Here is a 25,428-nt window from a genome sequence, read left to right on the forward strand (position 1 = left end):
GCAATTAATATGCTTCAGTATGAAAAATCGACGTGGTCTTTCTAGTGTTAAATTATATTTACGCTGAATTGGGTGTGAAAACCGTGTCTCTGACATGTCTCAATGAATAAAATTTTCATAACTTAAGAAAATATTCATTTCCTGGCGTTTTATGAAATATGAATGTTTCTTACATTTCTGCTGAAAATATTTCTAATGTTTATCAATCCGGAAGGTTACTTCGGCTTACGTACTATGAAATATTATATCTATATGTTTATTCGAGTTTTTTTTTCATGAATTTTATGTTCCTTAGCAGACATTGTTATAACGAGAGGCATGTTTTTTCGAATAGTGATGAGAATAACAAAAGGCTAAAAATAAACTACGGTATCCGATATGATGGGTGTCAACTAAAGAGTGGACACGACATTTTAACTTTTATTCTTTCTCGCACCATTTTTCTCAGAAGCATGTGTGTATTCAATAAAATAATAATACTTTCATAAAAAAAAAGGGGGTAAATAACACGAAAAAATGTTAAAACTCATAAAAATGATAGAAATGTTAAAACTCATAAAAATGATAGAAATGTTAAAACTCATAAAAATGATAGAAATGTTAAAACTTATAAAAATGATTCCAAAAAAAATCCACAAGGAATTTTTAGCCAGCAAGACTTCAAAATGAAAATCCTTTTTTACTGTTTCTAAATCGCATGTTATATCGTGACTTAGAACGTGACCTACGTGAGTGACACTTAGAATGACCAACTGAACATTATTCCTCCCTAACTATTCAGTGTGAATCCATTGTTTCTTTCATAAAAGTTCTCACAGTGAATGCTTTCCAAAAACAGTTTTTGGTTTCCAGTCCTTAATTCCGACATATTCAATTTCTCGAGATGAACGAATTCTCAGCGGTTTTCTCTCATTCAATTTACTATCTTTTACTAATTTTAACAAACTCTTATTTCAAATGAAATTAAATTTATTCTTTTTATACATACAAAAAAAAATTGAAGGGTATTTATGAGAAACATAACCGAGACAAATGCCTGTACCGACGATTAAAAAATTACATTGCAATTAAGGGATAAATAAAATATTTATAAAATAAACAAAATAATAATAAAAAATACGTATATAGCTTTCATGTCAACGACTTGGTACTTATAGCGGCTTACCCTCCTTACGATAAAAAACATATTTTTCCCCCTTGACATTATTTTTCCCTGTTGAAATCGATTCAGTAAAAATACGAGTGATTTTTAAAAATGTTACTACATACACCACACACTACATAGTGTTAAATACCTAGATAAAAAACACAAAATAACACTAAGACCATTTTTAGAGAAAGGTAATAAAAATTTATTCATAAAAAAAAGGGGGGGTATATACATGGGGGAAGAGCGACTGATATACGGCAAGATAAAAAAAAACAATAAACAGATAAAAAAAAAAGAAAAAAAGGAGGCAAGCTTTCTCTCCGACCGAGGGAAGCAGCCGTCATGACCAGGGTAGTAGTTCTACAGCGATACAAGAAAAAATAATATCAGGTTAGCAGGCGACGCTTGTGTATTTAAGTTTAATATTTTTAAAACAGATATATTAACAGCTGAAAGACAGGGCCGTAATAACCCATTTTCTGACCGAAAATCTCATATGCATGAGAAGACTACTCAATTTTAAAAATGTATATTGATTTACATTCTATATAGGTGAAATCAATATTAAAATATATACATATATATATATATATATATATATATATATATATACTATTACGAGTGAAAAACTCGATAAACAATCGTTTTAAAAAAATTTTGAAACAATACGTCATACAAATTCAGTCAAAGCTTCTACTGTTTTAATTTAAGAAGACGTTCGATTTTTTTTTTTTTTTCAAAGCTTATTGAGAGCGTTCTGATAAGACTAAAATTTAAAACCGTTATTTCTGTGTATGATATATTTTAAAATAGTTCTATTTCAAGAAAAGATATAATTAACAATTAAAAAAAAAAACTTAATAATATGACTCACCATGCTTTCATAGGCTGATTTCATACAGCGTCCTATACTTCACACCCAGGGCTGATGCTATCCAGGATTTATACAAATAAACCTCATCCAATGGGCAGTGATGTCGCTCCCCGTCGATGTGATGACCACAGCTCATCGATGTTGCCAGACGCCAGGGTTCACCGGTCTCGATATTCATAACCTTCTTTTTCAGCAGGGTGGCCTTTGGACAGCCGAATCTCTCAATGTTAAGGGCCGGTATCCCTAAACCGTTTAAGAGCTGTGCCTCACAGGTACCTCCTTTATAACCCACTAGTGTCTTTTCAGATGTTTTTTCCGTGTCATAGATACGGAGAATCTCGGAGGGCACCTGCTGAAAATGGAGTAAGTGACCACTGTCATACTCCCAAGGCCTAGGAAAGTAACTAAGCCCGTGTATGTTTTTTTTTATGAAGTTGTTGGAAGGCGTTGATAGTTCATGAGCCGAAAACGAACCAGTTAAATTAACCAGCTTGTGGTAGTCGACGGGTCGATGCATACTGACAACGCCGAATTCGCGAATAATAAATTTTTTTTTAACACTGAACCCTTCCAGGTCCAACAATAAACATATGTTTTCCATGGCGAAAAAAAAAAAAGTTAGAGAGAGAGCTAGAGAGGTAATTTCCGTACAGAACTAGTACTGATTATGAGTTCGATTTTACAGTATAGACGGCGGCACGAATTAATAGATAACACATTAAAGGGGTTCCGACAGTGGGATTCTCGGCGCTCTCAACATTCATCAGAAAATAGATACTCATTATCCGAGTATCAATAGTACCGCTTTATCACATAGCGGTACTATTGATACTCGGATAACGAGTATCTATTTTCTGATGAATGTTGAGAGCGCCGAGAATCCCACTGTCGGAACCCCTTTAATGTGTTATCTATTAATTCGTGCCGCCGTCTATACTGTAAAATCGAACTCATAATCAGTACTAGTTCTGTACGGAAATTACCTCTCTAGCTCTCTCTCTAACTTTTTTTTTTTTCGCCATGGAAAACATATGTTTATTGTTGGACCTGGAAGGGTTCAGTGTTAAAAAAAAATTTATTATTCGCGAATTCGGCGTTGTCAGTATGCATCGACCCGTCGACTACCACAAGCTGGTTAATTTAACTGGTTCGTTTTCGGCTCATGAACTATCAACGCCTTCCAACAACTTCATAAAAAAAAACATACACGGGCTTAGTTACTTTCCTAGGCCTTGGGAGTATGACAGTGGTCACTTACTCCATTTTCAGCAGGTGCCCTCCGAGATTCTCCGTATCTATGACACGGAAAAAACATCTGAAAAGACACTAGTGGGTTATAAAGGAGGTACCTGTGAGGCACAGCTCTTAAACGGTTTAGGGATACCGGCCCTTAACATTGAGAGATTCGGCTGTCCAAAGGCCACCCTGCTGAAAAAGAAGGTTATGAATATCGAGACCGGTGAACCCTGGCGTCTGGCAACATCGATGAGCTGTGGTCATCACATCGACGGGGAGCGACATCACTGCCCATTGGATGAGGTTTATTTGTATAAATCCTGGATAGCATCAGCCCTGGGTGTGAAGTATAGGACGCTGTATGAAATCAGCCTATGAAAGCATGGTGAGTCATATTATTAAGTTTTTTTTTTTAATTGTTAATTATATCTTTTCTTGAAATAGAACTATTTTAAAATATATCATACACAGAAATAACGGTTTTAAATTTTAGTCTTATCAGAACGCTCTCAATAAGCTTTGAAAAAAAAAAAAAAATCGAACGTCTTCTTAAATTAAAACAGTAGAAGCTTTGACTGAATTTGTATGACGTATTGTTTCAAAATTTTTTTAAAACGATTGTTTATCGAGTTTTTCACTCGTAATAGTATATATATATATATATATATATATATATATATATGTATATATTTTAATATTGATTTCACCTATATAGAATGTAAATCAATATACATTTTTAAAATTGAGTAGTCTTCTCATGCATATGAGATTTTCGGTCAGAAAATGGGTTATTACGGCCCTGTCTTTCAGCTGTTAATATATCTGTTTTAAAAATATTAAACTTAAATACACAAGCGTCGCCTGCTAACCTGATATTATTTTTTCTTGTATCGCTGTAGAACTACTACCCTGGTCATGACGGCTGCTTCCCTCGGTCGGAGAGAAAGCTTGCCTCCTTTTTTTCTTTTTTTTTTATCTGTTTATTGTTTTTTTTTATCTTGCCGTATATCAGTCGCTCTTCCCCCATGTATATACCCCCCCTTTTTTTTATGAATAAATTTTTATTACCTTTCTCTAAAAATGGTCTTAGTGTTATTTTGTGTTTTTTATCTAGGTATTTAACACTATGTAGTGTGTGGTGTATGTAGTAACATTTTTAAAAATCACTCGTATTTTTACTGAATCGATTTCAACAGGGAAAAATAATGTCAAGGGGGAAAAATATGTTTTTTATCGTAAGGAGGGTAAGCCGCTATAAGTACCAAGTCGTTGACATGAAAGCTATATACGTATTTTTTATTATTATTTTGTTTATTTTATAAATATTTTATTTATCCCTTAATTGCAATGTAATTTTTTAATCGTCGGTACAGGCATTTGTCTCGGTTATGTTTCTCATAAATACCCTTCAATTTTTTTTGTATGTATAAAAAGAATAAATTTAATTTCATTTGAAATAAGAGTTTGTTAAAATTAGTAAAAGATAGTAAATTGAATGAGAGAAAACCGCTGAGAATTCGTTCATCTCGAGAAATTGAATATGTCGGAATTAAGGACTGGAAACCAAAAACTGTTTTTGGAAAGCATTCACTGTGAGAACTTTTATGAAAGAAACAATGGATTCACACTGAATAGTTAGGGAGGAATAATGTTCAGTTGGTCATTCTAAGTGTCACTCACGTAGGTCACGTTCTAAGTCACGATATAACATGCGATTTAGAAACAGTAAAAAAGGATTTTCATTTTGAAGTCTTGCTGGCTAAAAATTCCTTGTGGATTTTTTTTGGAATCATTTTTATAAGTTTTAACATTTCTATCATTTTTATGAGTTTTAACATTTCTATCATTTTTATGAGTTTTAACATTTCTATCATTTTTATGAGTTTTAACATTTCTATCATTTTTATGAGTTTTAACATTTCTATCATTTTTATGAGTTTTAACATTTTTTCGTGTTATTTACCCCCTTTTTTTTTATGAAAGTATTATTATTTTATTGAATACACACATGCTTCTGAGAAAAATGGTGCGAGAAAGAATAAAAGTTAAAATGTCGTGTCCACTCTTTAGTTGACACCCATCATATCGGATACCGTAGTTTATTTTTAGCCTTTTGTTATTCTCATCACTATTCGAAAAAACATGCCTCTCGTTATAACAATGTCTGCTAAGGAACATAAAATTCATGAAAAAAAAACTCGAATAAACATATAGATATAATATTTCATAGTACGTAAGCCGAAGTAACCTTCCGGATTGATAAACATTAGAAATATTTTCAGCAGAAATGTAAGAAACATTCATATTTCATAAAACGCCAGGAAATGAATATTTTCTTAAGTTATGAAAATTTTATTCATTGAGACATGTCAGAGACACGGTTTTCACACCCAATTCAGCGTAAATATAATTTAACACTAGAAAGACCACGTCGATTTTTCATACTGAAGCATATTAATTGCTGAAATCCCGCTAGCATTTGTCACTTCCAGTGGAGATCGTGATACGTGCAGAGTTATGCAAGACGTATCAAAGGATAGCGCTGTGACGGCCCAGAGAAAATTTTTTAGCCGTGAAGAGACCGGGAAAGCCTTGATCGGGATCATCGTTGTGTCCGTGATTATCACGTTATCTAGCCTTGCGTTGAATGTGTACGACGACCCCAGCTTCAAATTTAGAGGAAACTGTTCTCGTTCCCAACCTCTTGGTGATGGTGTTTTTTTCACGAAATGTAATACAATTTATGACATTCGTGTTTTTGTCAATAACACACCGACGATAAAAGGAATTAATTTAAATTCCAGACAAATGTATAAACTTATCGAGCATGCTATCGATATCTTGATATGAATAAATATTTGAACTGTATAAACTTGTAGTCTGTCTCATTTTTTGAACTACGCGTGAAATTTATTCACATGACATTTTAATTTGAAAAATATATTATTTAAGAAATGAAAATAATATGATGACACTAAGATAATAAAAATCAAATAGATAAAATAAATAAAAATTAAAATTTTTGAATAAAAGTTTGAATAATTAAATATAGAATAAGTTGGAAAGGCTTGAATTAAAAAAAATATATATATATCAATGGAAATAAAGTGAACTAAAACAAGTGAAATAAATAATTTTTAAGTGGTTGTGAATGTAATATAAAAATAAACTAAAAATGAAAAAATAAGCTAGCACTGAAAATAAAATTATGACACTAAGATAATAAAATCAAATAGATAAAATAAAGAAAAAATTAAATTTTCGAATATAAGTTTGAATAATTAAATAGAGAATAATTGGATAAAGTGAAAGAAATAAATTTTTAAGTGTTTGAAGTGAATAAAAAATAAAATAAAAGCCATGAATAAAGTGACATAATGAAAAACTAAAAGTAGGTTTAAATTTAAAAAATAATATCAATGAAAATAAAATGTTCACACAAAGATAATAAAATCAAATAGGTAAACGATGAAACATTAAAAAATAAAATTTTGAATGATTAAAAATAAACGAAATGAAAAAGATAATAAAATAAAGAAAATATTAAAAATTTTTGAATAAAAGTTTGAATAATTAAATATAGAATAAGTTTGATAAAGTGAAATAAATAAATTTTTAAGTGTTTGAAGTGAATAAAATAAAAGCCATGAATAAAGTGACATAATGAAAAACTAAAATAGAAATAAAATAATAAAGTGCGGGAAGACACAATATCTTTCTTATTTATGTGATATAAGAAGTGATGTCTAAAGAATAAGCTTTTTAAGGGTGTAGTTACAAATCTCGTTTCGTTATGGAAGGAAATATAGAAATGTTGACAATGAAAACTTGTGTGTGGTTTTTTTTTTGTGCATATTTTTGGTATCTAATCTCTTAAAGATCCAAAGACGATGGGTAAAAATAATAACGCTTGGAAAGTGAGCGTTTTTTTTTAATCATGTTTGATTAACTTGGATATTTTTTTTATAAAAAGGCTCTTCTCGAAGCAGCATAATTTGAACACTAGTGGTTAATTAGCATCATCATCAACCACAAACGAACTATATCTTTTCAAACTTGAGATTTGAAAACAGCTAGAGAGTTTGGTGCCAAAATTGACATTTTCGCCGTAATTTGGCGACTTAATTTTTTCTCTTTTAAATTCATTTCTAATACAGCTTCATGTCCAAAGAGAAAATCGGGACGACATTTCATAAATTTTTTTATATAACGACATAGTGAATAATTTTCACGGAAGTTAAATATCGGTAGTGCTGCCATCTAGTATCGTCATCAACGTGGGTCACGTGATCGACCATCTTGAGAAAATTTTTAAAAATTTATTTAAAAAAATGGTTCGTGGAAAATAATTGAAAAACAGTAGATATGGTTCACAATATGCGCCCTTTTCACCAATAACTCCGTGGACGATCGTCGATCATAGGCACATCAAAATTAGGAGCGACGTTTTTTAAATCAAGGAACCCTCGCAGTTGGACTAGTAAGACCCCGCCCCTTTTAGTTTTACTTTGGATTTGAACTCCAAAGAGCGTATAGTAATTATCGGAAATTAGTTGATAACCACAGACAACATCCCTTGGTCAAGATAACGCTATGACCCAATGCCCCTTTTAGTTTTACTTTGGATTTGAACTCCAAAGAGCGTATAGTAATTATCGGAAATTAGTTGATAACCACAGACAACATCCCTTGGTCAAGATAACGCTATGACCCAATACCTCTTTTAGTTTTACTTTGGATTTGAACTCCAAAGAGCGTATAGTAATTATCGGGAATTAGTTGATAACCACAGACAACATCCCATGGTCAAGATAACGCTATGACCCAATACCTCTTTTAGTTTTACTTTGGATTTGAACTCCAAAGAGCGTATAGTAATTATCGGGAATTAGTTGATAATCACAGACAACATCCCATGGTCAAGATAACGTCTCGACAGTGACATAAAAAAAAATACCGCCATTTTGAAAATATATCGGACAGGTAATCTGGTTCGAAGTCCGGCTAAAAAAGAAAAAAAACGCGCGAAAACATTTCCGGTGGCGCCATCTGGTGGCGGAAATTGACATTATCGCGGTCAAGCGCTGCCAATACTACTACCCGTTAATGTATTTCCTGCAGTTTTGGCAATAATCATTGATTTTTTCCGGCGTAAAGGCAACTTTTTTGCGATGTCCCGTATTTTGCAGTATTCAAGAACCAACTTCCCGTGTATTTCTTAACCCAGAAATGCACGTTTCTTGAATGAAGTTTCATTTGCGCAATGCTTTATTAGTTTTTTTTTCAAATAATTTTTATGAAAATTTTTGTATGAAATGAATATTTTTGGGAATTAAAAAGTTTATTGAGTGTAATAGTATTTTTTTAAAATTTGTTTATATACGTATAATACGAAGCAATTAGATTTTTTTAGACTTTCCAAAAATGAAATTTTCATAAATGTTATCCCGATTTTCATTTTGAATTTTTTCTTCATGGCCATGAACAGAATTAATTTTTTTTTTAAATATAAAAATAATAGTTTTTCCTTTTTTTTGTCACAAGGTGCGTAACATTTCTCATAATCATAACTACTAATTATTTTCATTAAATCAAGTTCATTAATTTAAATTGCAAAGTTAATTAATCGGAAAGTTACATTAAAACTACAAAGAGAAACATGCTAAATTAACGCCCAATTTTTTTTTAAACTGCTCTAACTCGTTATTTGAGTGACCAGTCATATATACAGGGTGTTGCCTTGAAGTAGCGACAAACAATCTTGACGACAATCATAGCGACAAACTTGATATTAGGCATCAAGAGGAACAAAAGTAGCCATAAAACATGATATCGCAAACCACGTTCAGTCGATGAAAATCGCAAAAATACTTATGAAGGGTGTGACGTCGAGTGGGACACAATAATGTGTAGAAAAAAACATTTATTTGACAGCATGATTATACAACACAACTTGTGGTGTACAAAATAAGTACAAAAAAGTAAAATAAATAAGTACAAAAACCATTTACTTGACGGCATGATTACAATACAGCCTGTGCAATGCAGTTCAGTGTCACGAACTAGACGAAAAAAATGATTACAGGAGATTTTGTATTTGTTTTGTTTACCAGAGGCTATGTTGCAATCATGCTGTCAAATAAAATTTTTTTTCTACTTATTATTGGCCTTTTTGTCCCACTCGACGTCACATTCTTTATAAGTATTTTTGCGAGATTTTCACAGACTAAACGTGGTTTGCGATACCATGTTCTATGGCAATTTTTGTTCCTCTTGATGCCTATAATACCACCCTCTGAGTTTGTCGCCACTTCAAAGCAACACCCTGTATATAAAAATTGTGCAATATGGTCAAGAATTCGAAGAGCGGTCACAAATGGGTTAAAATATCGTCACCCTGGCAGTGAACTTTTTTGTTCGTGAAATGCATTTTTGTTCAATGAAATTTCCGACACAATTAAGATTACGGCAAATTGAATTTTTTTGGTGAAAATTAGCGATATTTCGTATTTATAGAATCATAATTCTCATGTATTTTTGGTTGATCGAATATGGCCACTTAGAGCAGTGGTTCGCAAACTGTGGGGCGGGGGGTCGCAAGAAATTCTCCGAAATAGAAACTTCCAAATAAGAAATTCGTTTTAAAACTTTGTCAAAACTAAAGAATACCTTTATTCAGTTGAGTAAATTACCATGTATCATGCAATGTGATTTTATCAAATTCTACTTGCACAATAATCAATATATCGGCTCTGTCATGCCAGAATTACGAATGTGCACTGTCCTTGCAAAACAAAGAACGTGGGAAATGTTTGAATGTGTTTACTCTACTCATGTTAACTGTATGGAAGTTGTTTTCTTAAAATGTTTTGTAACGTGTGTTTCAATAGGGACACACATTCGCGTTTCAGGCACAAGTTAGATAGCAAAACAATGTATCCAAACAGCTGATTAAAAAAAAAAAGAGGAAAATTTGAACATTCGTGCTTCTGGCATGCAGCGGACGATATCAAACTGGTACTTTTACAGGGTGACTTGGAGAGAATCACCCAATTTCACAATTGTATATTCCTTAAAAATTAAAAACACAGAATAGAATGATAAGTAATATGTAAATATACCGGGGGAAATGTGTCTACGGCTGGTATTACGCTGTAAAAGTTTTGTAAAAGTGCTTGTATAAAACTTGAAAAATACAACGAATAAGCTGATCGGTTACATTCAAGCCAATGCAACCGATCAGTTTATTAGTTGTATTTTTCAAGTTTTATAAAAGCATTTTTATAAAACTTTTACGGTGTAACCTAGGCCTACGTTTTATGAGCGATTGTTTTAATGGTCGATTTCAAGTGTAGAAATCATTTTGAAACCGGATGATTCTTAATCACCCTGTATACGAAAATCAAGGACCCCATACACTTTACTACACTTCCATCTTGCATAAGGGACACTAAATACATCAAAAAACAAAGTAAATATTTATATGATATTAAAAAAATTGAATATCTTTGGAAGTCAATGTCGCCTAATTAGAATCGAAACAAGCGTTCCGAAAGGAGCTTTCGGGACAACAACGTTTACTGGCAGAAATCGGAACGTCCCGAAAAACCGGGAAATATTGCCATCCTATGGTTGGTGGCCAATAAATTTCTTAGTCAAAAGGAGGTCACACTTCAAAAAGTTTGCGCACCACTGACCTAGACTATGAAGGCCGAATTTTTTCTTTGAAACCGTAAGAATGTAACTAATATACCAATCGCATTCAATTGAATAATTTTTCGTTCAATCAAAATTAAATCATCAAATTCAGCTGTGGACCAACTGTTCTATCTTCGCGGACCACAGGTTGAGAAATGCTGTACTTACTTATTAAGATTTTGACACCAGCTGAACTTAAATTTAGACAGAAAACATTACGAGATAAGAATTGGCAAATGGATTGAGCAACATAATTATATCGTAGAATTTCCAACGAAATTAAATTGTACGATAAGAAATTCACTCTCACGTTTTAAATGTTACGAAATCTGTAATAAATTCGTTTTTTTAATTTTGCCGTAGGAAAGTTATTTCGCACGCCTCACATGGACGTGTTACGTATCCAAGTTACGCAAGTACCCTATCATTTGCGAAATGCCATTTCCGTAGATTTTTAGATTGGATTCTTGTGTCATATAAACATGTTTTGAAGTTCTGCATATGATATTATTATTTATATTTCGAATTTTAATATAATGAGAAATAAAACGAGTTTTTTTAGAATCGGGAGTGAACTGTTGTCAGTTCTCGAACCCATTTGAGTCGTTCTTGGTTATAATAAGTGCGTACATTTCTTTATTTGTGATGTTTGAGGCTATTTTCTGCGCGTCAGATGACTTTTTTTTTTTGGTCCTGTATCAGCGATGTGAACTATTACAGAGTATTTTAGTATATTTACAGAGAACATTTTAGTAACGTTAATTAATTTTTTTTTCCGAGATGGCCGTTAGTAAAACGCATTTTAAATTCAAAAATGAAATTTTTCAGCTTGTGATCAGGGCCGCCCTCACCAGACGCGGGGCTTGTTGCGAAAATGTTATTGGCCTCAATTTTACTCTTCTGTGAAAGAGAGGAATCGAAAATTCAAAAAATTAAAATCATGGAAATTCATAATAAATGCAAGAAATAATTCCAGAATAAATGAAAGAAATAGTTGCAGAATAAATGAAAGAAATAGTTGCAGAATAAATGAAAGAAATAGTTGCAGAATAAATGAAAGAAATAGTTGCAGAATAAATGAAAGAAATAGTTTCAAAATCAATGAAAATTCAGAATTCTAAAAATGTTAAAAGTTCAAAATTAATGAAAATTCGAAATTCTATATTTGATGAAAATTCACAATTTATGAAAAAAATTATTGTGACCAGCCCGGTGCGACCGCATCTGTCGCACATCCCCTAAGGGCGGCTCTGCTTATGATCAGAACGTGTTATTATTCTCCATTCGGCTTAGCTTCAGCTCAGCTGAAATATTATGTCATGTTTATTGAAGTTCAAAAGCTTTCCTAATGTGCAACATTTTCAGCACACTTGAAAGCACGATTAAAACTTCAAATATTGACGCCTTTTCCAATTTTGACGTATTAAGCGGCACTCTAAAAAAAGGACACACTTATTGGGAATCAAATTTAATGTATGAAAGTGTATTCATACTTCAGCTCTAAAATGCTTCACTTGGCACGCCAAAATAATGGGTTACATCATTTAAAAATTAACATGGAACTTGGCGGAAATTCTCCAAATTCAATGGATGTTATTTCGTAAATCAATTTTATGTTATAATACCTGGGTTTCATGTTTCACAAATTCTGTCCATAACAAGACGTGCTTATAAGCAAGTTAGTGGGACCCAACTATTTTTTGAAGCCCATTCTACCCAATCTATGAATATCTCTAGATGCATATTCATAAAAATGCAAATAATTTGGGTGCCTATCATTGTGTGTGACTCGTAGCCCTGCGTCCATTAAAGCATCATAGTAATGTCATTTTTTCGTATGGGGAACGGGGACACATGCCCATTGCCCGAAAATTAATCAACGTAGTTATTTCCTCATCTTGTTGGAGCCCAGAAATTCATATTTGCCCGCAGCCCAAACCTGTAAGAAACATGCCCTGCATCTAGTATATATTTTTTTCGAGTCAATCTGTGCCCTAACACTTCCGCGTAAATAAGAATACCCATTCTCACCATCAATACTGATGCATCTATACCGGATAGATACGATGCCATTCCTTGATAAGTAATTTATGATAATAATGACGCACCCATGGAAATTCAATTCCAGCACCCATGTAAATTCAGAATAAATGAAAGACATAATTCCAGCACCAGTGGAAGTTCAGAATAAACGAAAGAAATAATCCCAGCACCCATGTAAATTCAGAATAAACGAAAGAAATAATTCCGGCACCCATGCAAATTCAGAATAAACGAACGAAATAATTCCAGCACCCATGTAAATTGCACCAGTGGAAGCTCAGAATAAACGAAAGAAATAATTCCAGCACCAGTGGAAGTTCAGAATAAATGAAAGAAATAATTCCAGCCATGTAAATTCAGAATAAATGAAAGAAATAATTCCAGAATCCATGCAAATTCAGAATAAACGAACGAAATAATTCCAGCACCCATGTAAATTGCACCAGTGGAAGCTCAGAATAAACGAAAGAAATAATTCCAGCACCAGTGGAAGTTCAGAATAAACGAAAGAAATAATTCCAGCACCAGTGGAAGTTCAGAATAAATGAAAGAAATAATTCCAGAATCCATGCAAATTCAGAATAAACGAACGAAATAATTCCAGCACCCATGTAAATTGCACCAGTGGAAGCTCAGAATAAACGAAAGAAATAATTCCAGCACCAGTGGAAGTTCAGAATAAATGAAAGAAATAATTCCAGCCATGTAAATTCAGAATAAATGAAAGAAATAATTCCAGAATCCATGCAAATTCAGAATAAATGAAAGAAATAATTCCAGCCATGTAAATTCAGAATAAATGAAAGAAATAATTCCAGAATCCATGCAAATTCAGAATAAACGAACGAAATAATTCCAGCACCCATGTAAATTGCACCAGTGGAAGCTCAGAATAAACGAAAGAAATAATTCCAGCACCAGTGGAAGTTCAGAATAAACGAAAGAAATAATTCCAGCACCAGTGGAAGTTCAGAATAAATGAAAGAAATAATTCCAGAATCCATGCAAATTCAGAATAAACGAACGAAATAATTCCAGCACCCATGTAAATTGCACCAGTGGAAGCTCAGAATAAACGAAAGAAATAATTCCAGCACCAGTGGAAGTTCAGAATAAATGAAAGAAATAATTCCAGCCATGTAAATTCAGAATAAATGAAAGAAATAATTCCAGAATCCATGCAAATTCAGAATAAACGAACGAAATAATTCCGGCACCCATGTAAACTCAGAATAAACGAACGAAGTAATTCCGGCACCCATGTAAACTCAGAAATAATTCTAGCACTAGTGGAAGTTCAGAATAAAGAAAGAAATAATTCCAGCACCCATGCAAATTCAGACTAAACGAACGAAATAATTCCAGCACCAGTGGAGGTTAAAAATAAACGAAAGGAATAATTCCGGCCCCCCCCCCCACACATGTAAATTCAGAATAAATTAAAGAAATAATTCTAAGATTACCTATTTCTAGATAAAAATGAAAATTTCTGAAATTGATGAAAATGCGAAAAATTTCCAGAATTGATGAAAATTCGAAATAAATGAAAGAACTAATTTAATAACTTCTAGAATTGAAGAAAATTTTCAGAAATTATGAAAGAAATTAACATTACCGTAAGTGCGGGGGCCCTTCGAAAACGCGGGGCCCAGTACGACCGCACCTGACGCACATCTCTAAGGGTCACTCTCCCCGAGTCGATCTCAGCCCTAACACTTTCGTAAAAATAAAAACCCTTTCTCCCCATCATATTGATGCGTCTATACCGGAAGGATACGATGCCATTCCGTGATAACTGAATAATAATAATAATAATAATAATGACCCACACCCTCACAACCTTCTCGTATTTATGATGAGTGAAGAGAGGAAAAAAGGTCGACAGACTAAATGGGAATAAAAAATAAATAACTACACATTATTTCGCGCAAGCCGGCCAACCGTATCACACTGAGCCAGGTAAGCCCGTGACGTCATCAGAAGCGTCACAGAAAAATAATTTTTTTTTCCTTTCTTTCTCTCCGCCAGACCTCATTCTGTTTTTTTAGAACACATGATCATCATGACATCGAGTTCATTCCTATGCGTCGCATGCCGTGTTGCGTACGCGTCGGCAGATCTCTCTCGATACACCGCGAGCACCTAGTGATCACTCGAAAGGAGAGCGTCTTTTGAATTAATAACTTGAATAATGTACAAATGTTGCGTACGATTGTCATTACATCGAGACGAAAACATACGCAGTGTGCAACATCGCGCGTCATGATCGGGTAAAATGATACGTGGGATATAGACCAGCTAATGTTGTTGATGTACGTTGACGGACGCGTACTGTTGATGTACGCACGGTGAAAAATGACCAAACTCCGAAGGTCCTGTTCCATGGATTTCTCGAACACCAACGTGGCCAGTATCGTGGATGTGGCCAAAGCTTTGTGTATAGCTTGTAAACAGAAAGGCCGGAGGAGCCTGAGCCTGTATCAGATCAAAGTGAGTACATTATTTATCAGATATGCTCAGAATTATTTCCGGAAAGTTGTAATACAATTTCAATATTTGAATTTTATTTAATTATTTTCTTATTCGATCTACTGGAACAAAAATTAACGAAAGCGCCGAAAAATCACATTTCTAAAACGTAAAGGCAGCAGCGGGTAAGCCAAGCCAAGGAATACAATTATAAATACAATAAATAATCTAAATAATCGTCCGGATTGACGTTCAATTGCGAGTTTATTTGTGATTACAGTTTAATAGGTAATATTGCTAATATGATTGGGGAAAATTACTGAGACTTTTATTAGATTTTTTCAATAAATTTCACATGTCTTTTTATGTTTAGAAAAGAAAAGTATATTTCCGTAAAATTTATCTAAATGATGTAGATTTAATGTAAAATATTTCTCACGAAATTATGTTAAAATAATTATTTATCTGATTTTTTTATTGAATGGTTGGTATTTGAATTTTATATGATTATGTGTCTAAATTCGATTTCTTAAAGAATATTCTGGAACAAAAATTAATAGTGACTTAAGCACCGCAAAGTCACCTTTGAAAAACGTAATTGTCACAGCAGGTAAGCCGCATATATACAATAAATAAAAAAACGTCCGGATTGACGTTCAGTTACTATTTTGTGATTTATTGCTAATTTAATATGATCGGGAAAATTACTAAGATTTTTATTAAATGATTTCAATAAATTTTACATCTTTTTTATGTTTGAAAATATTGCCATAAAATTTACCTAACAATGTAGATTTAATGTAAAATATTTCTCACTAAATTATTGTTAAAATAATTATCTACCCGATTTCTTTTTTTATTGAATAGTTCGTATTTGAATTTCATATGATTATGTTTCCAAAGTCGATTGCTTTAAGAATTTTCTGGAACAAAAATTCAAACGTAAGCACTGCAAAATCACCTTTGAAAAACGTAAGCTCCACAATGGGTAAGCCGCATATACTCGGCTACAAATACAATAAATAACTAAAACAATAATCATCCGAATTGACGATCAAATTACGAATTCATCTGTGATTACAGTTTAATATGTGGTATTACCAATAGAATATAATAATTCGAGAAATATTACTGAAACTTTTTATCAAATTCTTTCAATAAATTTTGACATCTTTTTTATGTTTAAGAAAAATTTAAATTATATTCCCATACAGTTTATCTAATGATATAGATTTAATGTGAAATACTTCTCACTAATTCATTGCTAAAATAATCACAAATGAATATTCTATCTTATTCTTTTTATTAAAATAATAAATTTGGTGATTTTTTTTTAAATTTAGAGAGCGGGGACATATATTTATTGAATTCCCACAAAAGATAAATTTAAATGGTTTTGGCTGATTGGCAAATAAAATAATCAAGATTTCTACATTTGAATTTTTGGTAAATTTAAAGAAATTCAATATGTATTCGAAAATAGGAACAGATTTAGGAAAAATTAAAACATTTTATGAAAAGTTTCTAACGAATCTAAATTTTGAAAAAAAAAAACCACGAATTTTAAATAGTAAGTTTGTGGTAAATTCAGAAAAAGATTTATTTAATTGAGAAAATATCGAAAAATTTCTGATAAACCAAAAAAAAAAATTTTTTTTTTAATATTTAAATTTAGACAATTTATGCATAAACAATAATGAATACAAAGAAAATTATTTTATATAAATTTTGAAATATAGTAGTAGAAGCACTAAGACAATTTTTGTTTTGAAAACAAAATATTTCTAAAATACTGATTTCGAAAACACAGGCTAAATTATAGGTGGTAGTTATCATGATAAATTTACTAAGGTATCCGGAATCCATTATTCGCACTTTTCTGTCTCAAAATGGTGAAAATAATAAATTTTGGCCTACCTATGTCATTTCCTATGAAAAAGGTAATTTTTATGTCAAATTTTAAGCAAAATTCCTATTACATTCCAAACACGGTTGCAAAAAAATTCCATCGACACGAAATGTTTTATTTTCACAGTACATTCAGCTAGTGATGATGCAGGTTATCTGAACCAAAATTTAAAGGGGATTGTATGGTATGCACATGAGTTACATCCAAATCTGTTGATGCAAGGCCGTAGCGAGAGGAGGGGACTTGGGGGGCTGGTCCCCCCACACCTCGAAATGTTAGAAAATGACCGAAAACAGGGAAAAAGATGGCCTAATCTATTGTTCTATCACTTTGGTTCCCCCCCCCCCCCAAACGAAATTTCTGGCAACGGGCCTGTGTTGATTTATGAATAAATTTCTCGAAATTTCATTCAATATATCGTGATAATTTTATTAGTGTCAACATGAAATATTATTTTGCAAAAATTTAATTAATATAAAATTTATATCAATATTTAAATTTAAAAAAAAATATTTAAAAATATTTTGATTAGGAAAATAGTTCAAAAATATATATTTTAATTAAAATTTATTAATTGCATATCAATAAAAATATAATACATACGATAATTATATATTATTATCATTGCTAAATATTATTATTCTATGATATTTAATTGGCATGAACTTTTTTGTATCAACATTTTGATTGAGAAATAGTTCAAAAATATAGTTTCAATAAATTTTTTTATTACTTATATACAATTAGAACCCCTCTTAACGGACACCCCTGATTTACGGTCACCCCTCTTTTACGAACGAATTTTTCTGTCTCACTGGTATTAGCAAAAGATGTTTCACTGTATTAATAAAAATAATATCATTAATATCATTATCAAATATTATTTATAATATTTAATTGATATGATATTTATATCAATATTTTAATTTATTTTAACCAAAAATATTTTTTCATTAAAATTTATTACTTATATATTAATAACATATAATATAATTTTATTATATTAATATCATTATCAAATATTATTTTATTATATTAATATCATTATCAAATATTATTTTAAAATAATTTTATAATTATACTGCATAAAACACTGTAATTATACAAGTACATGTGATAGACCCTTGATTTTAGTTCATAACCTTAACGATGTATGGCAAAACATCATATCAAAACTTTGTAAGACCGGGATTACACTATAAAAGTTCCATAAAAGTTCATTTACAAAACATGAAAAATGCAGCTAATAAGCGTATAGGGTTACATTCGAGCGAATGTAAATTTTTTTTCACGTTTTGCAAAAGATCTTTTGTCCAACTTTTATAGTGTAATCCCAACCGTCATGTAAACAAAAGGCCTTTTTTTCGGAATCACAAAAAATGGGTTTTTCATAAAAAAATGAAAATAAATCGATGTTTTCTTCCGAAATGACGTTTCATGCGTATTCGGATACCTTAATAAAAATTGATTCAGAAATGTATATACAGTAACTTTGCGATAACTCGAACCCCGACAGTTCAAATTTAAGTTTTAAGTTTTAGTTTAAGTCGAAGTTTTCACTCATGATGAGAACTTTTTCCGTATTTTAGTGTTAAAATTTTCCCTTAACTCGAAGTTTCGAAGTTTTCTTCCTTTAAGTCGAGGTTTTTGGGAATGAGAGAAATTTTAAAAGTAGAGTTTAGCAGTTAACAATAGAATTGCGATAGAATTTAGCAGTTAGCAATAGAATTGTAATAGAATTTATTATTTTGTGGTCTCACAAGCTTGCTTAGCCCCTAAATGTTTTGTAATTGTGTTTCAAAAACTTAAATAAAGGACATAATAATAATTTGTTGTTAGCAATAGAATTTAGCAGTTAGCAATAGAATTGCAATAGAATTTAGTAGGTTCATTTGCTTGCAAAATGTGAATGACTCTCATGAAAAAAGAAATAAACAGTCAAAAATCACTGCATTTTTTTGACAGGAAATAATCTTGGAATCATAAATAAAGTGTATACATCATTCCTTTACACGAGTGTCATGTATGCGTCCGTTTCCATAATACATAAAATAATATACAGGGTGATTATAAAAAAACTATCCCGGCATATGGGCCCCTAACTATCATACCATTCACAGAAACTGAATGAAATTTGGGCATAAGGTATTTTGATGTATGCGCTCAAGAATGATATGGAAAACAACAGTGTCACTAACAGTTACGGTTACAGTGAGAAAATTTCGAAAATATCAAATGGCAACACCAAGTTTTTTGTATTGGAATGTGATCTCCATTGTGAAAAACCCTAAATAGCGTCGTTTGAACGGCAACTGTAGCATGAAAATCACCGGCGGTAGATAGGCTAAAAGTGAGGACAACCAATAAGGACAGGGAAGCGGCATAAAATAAAGCATTTTATTGTGTTTTCCACATGACCTTGTGGAGGACTAATCAGGCTGGGATCGAAGAAACGGTGTGACGAATGAAACGAACATTAATGCTCTGGTGCACGGCAAAGTCCTTTTCCCTTGCCTAGCTCCGGGGATTTTCGTGCTACAGGTGCCATTCTAACGCTATTTAGTGTTTTTCAGTATGGAGATCGCATTCCAATACAAAAAACTTGGTGTTGCCATTTGATATTTTCGAAATTTTCTCACTGTAACCGTAACTGTTAGAGTGACACTGTTGTTTTCCATATCATTCTTGAGCGCATACATCAAAATACCTTATGCCAAAATTTCATTCAGTTTCTGTGAATGGTATAATAGTTAGGGGCCCATATGTCGGGATAGTTTTTTTTATAATCACTCCGTACATAAAATAGTATAAATAGTATAAAAAATACATAACATATAAAATGTACGTCTAGTTTATCTCCAAATATTTTCATTCAATAATTAAATATTAAATTAGAATAACTTATCTCTTTTTTTCGAATTTCTTCATCTCTAGTAATCTGACATGCTTTACCAAAACGATATTCGTATATAAATAACGCTATTACATTAACAAATTTTACTTTTTCTCACTTTGAAATCGGAATTTCCGATAAGTCGAACTAACGATAAGTTTTTTGTCAGCTGCTGCACATTCGACTTATCGAGATTTGACTGTACGTATAAATATAGAATTAATTCGCCATGAAAATCATGTTAATACTGAAAAAAAAATGAAACAATTAGATATTTATTCGATTCTTAGAAAAGTAATGTCAATGGATTGAGACGAATTTAACAAGCGGAATATCTACCTACATTATGTTGAAAGTTCAAGGTAATGTTATCTTCCTACGCATTTTTTTCCCCCTTCTAATAAGATATAGCGATCCATATTTTTCTTGGAAAGTCATTTGTTAACATTGACAACATGTGTGGAGTCTTAACATTATGGAGACGTTCTCTCTCATTGGTAGAACATTTTCCGAAACTAAACACACCTGCCTCATGCAAGAAAAAAAAACGTAATCCTTCATCTGTTTGATCTTATTTTCTTTTTACTTCCTCGTAGTTTTTACGATATTTTTCTTATAGCCATTATTGAATGATATTTAATTGGTATGAAATTTATATCAATATTTTGATTAAACAATAATTGAACAATGTATTTTAATTTTAATTTTTTATTAATTGTATATATCAGTAAAACTTGAATAATGATATTACATTATCACTATATTGATATGAAATTTATATCAGTATTTTCAATTAATAAAATAATACAAAAATAGATTTTCACTAAAAAATATTCTATTGATTATGTGAATTAACAAAATATAATAGTTTTATTATTATCATTGTCGAATACAGTGGATCCCGCTTATAACGTTCCTAAAAAAAACCGTCATTGAAAAACGTTGTAAGCGGGAAAACGCTTTAAACGGGAAATCTTAATGAGGATTATAGTTAAGAGTTGACACACACCAACCTACAACGGTAAATCATTCAACCATAACACTTCACTCATAGTTAGTAAAACTGGGGGCAGATGACAGCACTACACATAACAAGCATTACACAGAAACAAACTTTACGTCAGGTAGCACTACACGTACACGCACATTCCCGCATGTACCGATTCGTTGGGGGGTTCCGCGGGGGGGGGGGGGGTGCATGTGTGGGTAGCAGTAGTAGGTAGGGGCTCGGGGATCCATGATGTTCTTAACTCAGCCGCCTCGTTGGGCAATTTGCCTGTTGTGGCGTTGTATTTGTATATTTGTATTTAAGTGGTATTATTGGTGATTTTTTCTTCTTAACTATAAATGCAGTTGCAAATAACTATTCAAAAGCAAAAGAATATACTAGAAGCTACTACGAGCGACAAGTCGCGTGTATACGCATAATAGCCCCTTCCGCGTACACGCGACTTGTTGCTCGTAGTGGGCGCCCGACCTTCGGCTACGAAATGACTAAAAAGTATAAATTCCGCTCTGCTTCCTAGAATTCAAATGGTTACGAATGGTTTAAGAAAACCCCGTGTGTCGGATTACGATAAAGAATGATCCAGAACATGATAATAACCGCTCGGATTAAGTCCTGAAAGCAGGTGTTCGGAGAGGATTTAAATCTCTGTATATTTCTGAATGCGTTATAATACGCATTACGCATACCCTACCTCTGCGGTAGAAATTTTAGCCGTAGGTATAAAAATCGTACGCGAATATAGACGGCTTGAGAAAAGCCTCAAAAATTGAATAACTTTAATGCGTATGAACTTACCCTAGAAGAACCTTACCCAGGGCCGCAACTAGGATTAGCCGCCCCCACAAATTTAAAATTCGATAATTTTGTAACGGTGTTCCTATTCTTTGTTCCTATGTAAAACTGCCGCCCCCTAAATTTTGCCACCCGAGGCAATTTCTTCCCCCCCCCAAGTTACGGCCCTGCCTTACCTTTTAAATCAGTGCTTCTCAACCTTTGGAAGCCCGTGGCCCGGTTTCATTTATTTTTGTTAGTGGAAGGCCCGGTCAAATACATGATTAACCGAAACATGAATGGGGGGAAAAAGGAAACGGCAGATCAGTCGCGGCCCGGTATCAATGGTGTCACAGCTTAGTACCGGGCCGAGGCCCGGCGGTTAAGAAGCACTGTTTTAAACAACAAATTATTTTGCATTCATGAGAAGACATGTAGACGATTAGCTTAGAGTCAAATTCTGTGGTATCATCAGTATGTGTGTGTGTTGTGGATTAATGGCTGTGAATACCAACTCTATTCAACACCACCTATAGAACAAGGCCTGCGCACGTAGCTTGTGACGTCAATGAAGAAGGCCATTTCTCCTATTGTCATTGGATATACTGCAAAGAAAAGGTAAAGATCGCATGCGTCGGCATGCTATATCCAATGGCAATCTTCGTGAAGAGGCCTTGAGCTACAGGTAGTATTGCTCTATTACGGACGTTTATATATTTGGTCAGATCATGAACCACCTCTTAACGGTGGTAGAGATCCCGAATTAATTAAGACCCTATATGCTCAACCGAAGGCCCACGGGCCAAATGTTTCCTTCAGAATCACCTGATGTGACCCCGCGGCTTCAAAAGCTAATTTTGTAAAACTGAACTAAGCGACACACTGAACTGAATACCGATCACTTACGCGACCCGCGGTGCAGTTCCACATCACTTAGGTGACCAGCGGCATATTTACATCGTTTGAGTAACGTGCGGTACAATTCAAAGAGTACTTAAGCGTCCAGCGGCACACACACACACATTCAGATCACTTATTTGGACAGTTCCATATCACTGAAGCGGTCTGCAGCGGGCCCTAATATTGGTCACACCGGACCGGAGTGATTCGCAGTTTGATTTTTTCGTTGAGAACCACTAGCTTAAGTGACCTGCGGCACGGTTTCAAGTCCTTCAAGTGATCCGAAGCAAATTTGCAGATCACTTGATTTACCCACGGCAAAATTCCAAAGCACTGCAGCTCATGTACAGATAGATCACTTAAGTGGCCCGCGACCCATCTTGAAACCAGTGAAGTGGCCTGCACTCTCTCTCCCAAAGGTTAAGCACTTCAGATTTAAGCGATTTGAATGCGTAATCTTTACGCAGAATGCGTGTGTATTCGTGCGCAGGAGCAGCTACAAATGACTTCTTCATGCTCAAGAACTTGATAAATGTTTTTCACCCCTTTTTTCACTTGAAGTGCGGCGTCTGATTCACGCGGCTGCGAAGTCACGAAAATTGGTCACACGTTAAACGATTATACCTCAGGAAGTACACGGCTCAGATAAGAATCGGTGGTGCCAACGGATAGGTGTCGTTGAGACAAATTCTATGGCACAGCATCACACTCGCTTGATTTAAAAACTGTTCGAACACCAGAATGACAATGTAGTGCAATACCGTTACGTAAACCACTACACACAAATGCGAAGTCCATACAATAGAAATGCTTAACCCTTTCAACGGCGTATATATTTTCACTACTGCTGCACCACACACCGACTCCGGCCACATCGCTGTACGCAATTTACTGCCATTTAAGAGTTTGGTTGGAAATGAAGGCGCCACCTATCGGTAGTCACCTCAAGCTCGTTAGGAAAAATAACATCAATATTCTCCCCCCCCCCTCCCCCCACGTTCGAACCTGGGACCTGACGGCTACTTTCACAGTGATAGACGAGCGTCTTACCCACGACACTCGTGCGCTATATATATATAGTTGAATCCCGTTGTAACGAATACCGATATAGCGAAAATCTCGTTTTAACAAACACTTTTCTAATCCCCCAGATAAGTTTTCATAGGAACAATGCAAAAACTTGGAATTCCTTTATAACGAAATTTCGTTAAAACGAAGTGATTTCTGTGGTCTCTTGGAGTTCGTTATAACGGAATTCGACTGTATATTTATAGGGTATATTTTTCCATCGATTCGCATTAGAAACGGCATGCTCGAGAAGTCACTAAACCCTCTGTGAAATGCTTCATATTTTTTCATCAGGATTCAATTTTAGCACAGCTTTACAGAATTCCCGAAATAACCCGAATGGCCGAACTAAGTGGTTTTTAAGGAGATATCCAAAAAGACAGAGCATCCGGTTGGACGAGATATCTCGTCAATGCAGGTAAGAGGGTTGGAGTCACAGAAACTGTACAGCACAAGCACAAATCAGCGGTATTGAATACATCTTTTTAAGACTGATACAATCCCTATTTATGTGAATACGCCTTTCAAAGTTTCAGTACCAAGCTGTCCGTCCCGTATTTTAACGAGTTGCAAGATTCAAGTCCAATGTTTATCGCGTGGGCAAACGGGGGCATGTGCCCGGGGGACACAAATGTTTTGGGCACCAGATGCCAAAATTGGCATCTTCTTTCGATATTTTAGTATTTTTTACAAAATAATTAACAAATATTTTTCATCTTTCATCGTCTTGGGGCGGGCCCTCCATGCCCATCTAACCCTCCTGCTCCGCTTACGCCTCAGTCTCAAAGAATACATTATACAGTCGAATCCCGTTTTAACGAATACCGTTATAGCGAAATCTCGCTTTAGCGAACACTTTTCTAATCCCCCAGATAAGTTTACATAGAAACAATGCTGTGTAACGTGGAATTTCTTTATAACGAATTGATTCCTCCGGTCTCTTGGAGTTCGTTATAACGGGATTCGACTGAATACGGGACCCCAAAATTTCGTGTTTGCGCGGGATCTGAACTTATGAGAAACAGACTCTAACAGCCCACATTTCATTTTTTAAGCCGCTGTTTGAATCGTCAGTGACGGTTGTTAAGTATATGTTGCGCTATCCGGGTTCAAACCCCATCGTCACCGCAGTGATCGGCTCAAGTTGGTTTACTGCGGTTCCGAATTTCGAGGCGCAAATGCGAGCCGATCTCCGCGTTAAAAAGTCTCGCCGCAGAGAGCAACAGGCCTACAACGTTATAATCATTCATTACACTTCACTCGCTGTGAGTTAAGAAAAAACTCATAATTTAAAAAATTGATTGCAGATGGCAGCACTACACATAACAAGCATCACACAGAAACAAACTTCACGGAAGGTTCATTATACATACACCCACATTCCAACATGTACTAATTCGTCAGAGGT

At 33.7% G+C, this 25,428-nt stretch overlaps 1 protein-coding gene across 6 annotated transcripts in view; it reads left to right on the top strand.

Annotated features, from left to right (window-relative positions):
• LOC149080727 (rho GTPase-activating protein 45-like) overlaps positions 1 to 25,428 on the top strand; it is a 204,271-nt gene that overhangs the window by 46,173 nt on the left and 132,670 nt on the right. For 3 of the 6 annotated variants that reach the window (XM_089237401.1, XM_089237402.1, XM_089237406.1), the window contains exon 1: positions 15,067 to 15,491. The exons of 1 other annotated variant lie outside the window; for it this stretch is intronic. In XM_089237401.1, the coding sequence (XP_089093527.1) occupies positions 15,357 to 15,491 (135 nt within the window). In that variant the 5' untranslated portion in view covers positions 15,067 to 15,356. Of the gene's footprint in view, positions 1 to 15,065; positions 15,492 to 25,428 lie in introns of those variants that run through there. 2 more of the 6 variants (XM_089237404.1, XM_089237410.1) reach the window with 1 other exon arrangement.

This window comes from Pholcus phalangioides, unplaced genomic scaffold (assembly GCF_987345545.1).
Source record: "Pholcus phalangioides strain wild (caught in Gottingen) unplaced genomic scaffold, Ppha-v1.0 ptg000010l_1, whole genome shotgun sequence".
Lineage (NCBI taxonomy): Eukaryota > Metazoa > Arthropoda > Arachnida > Araneae > Pholcidae > Pholcus > Pholcus phalangioides.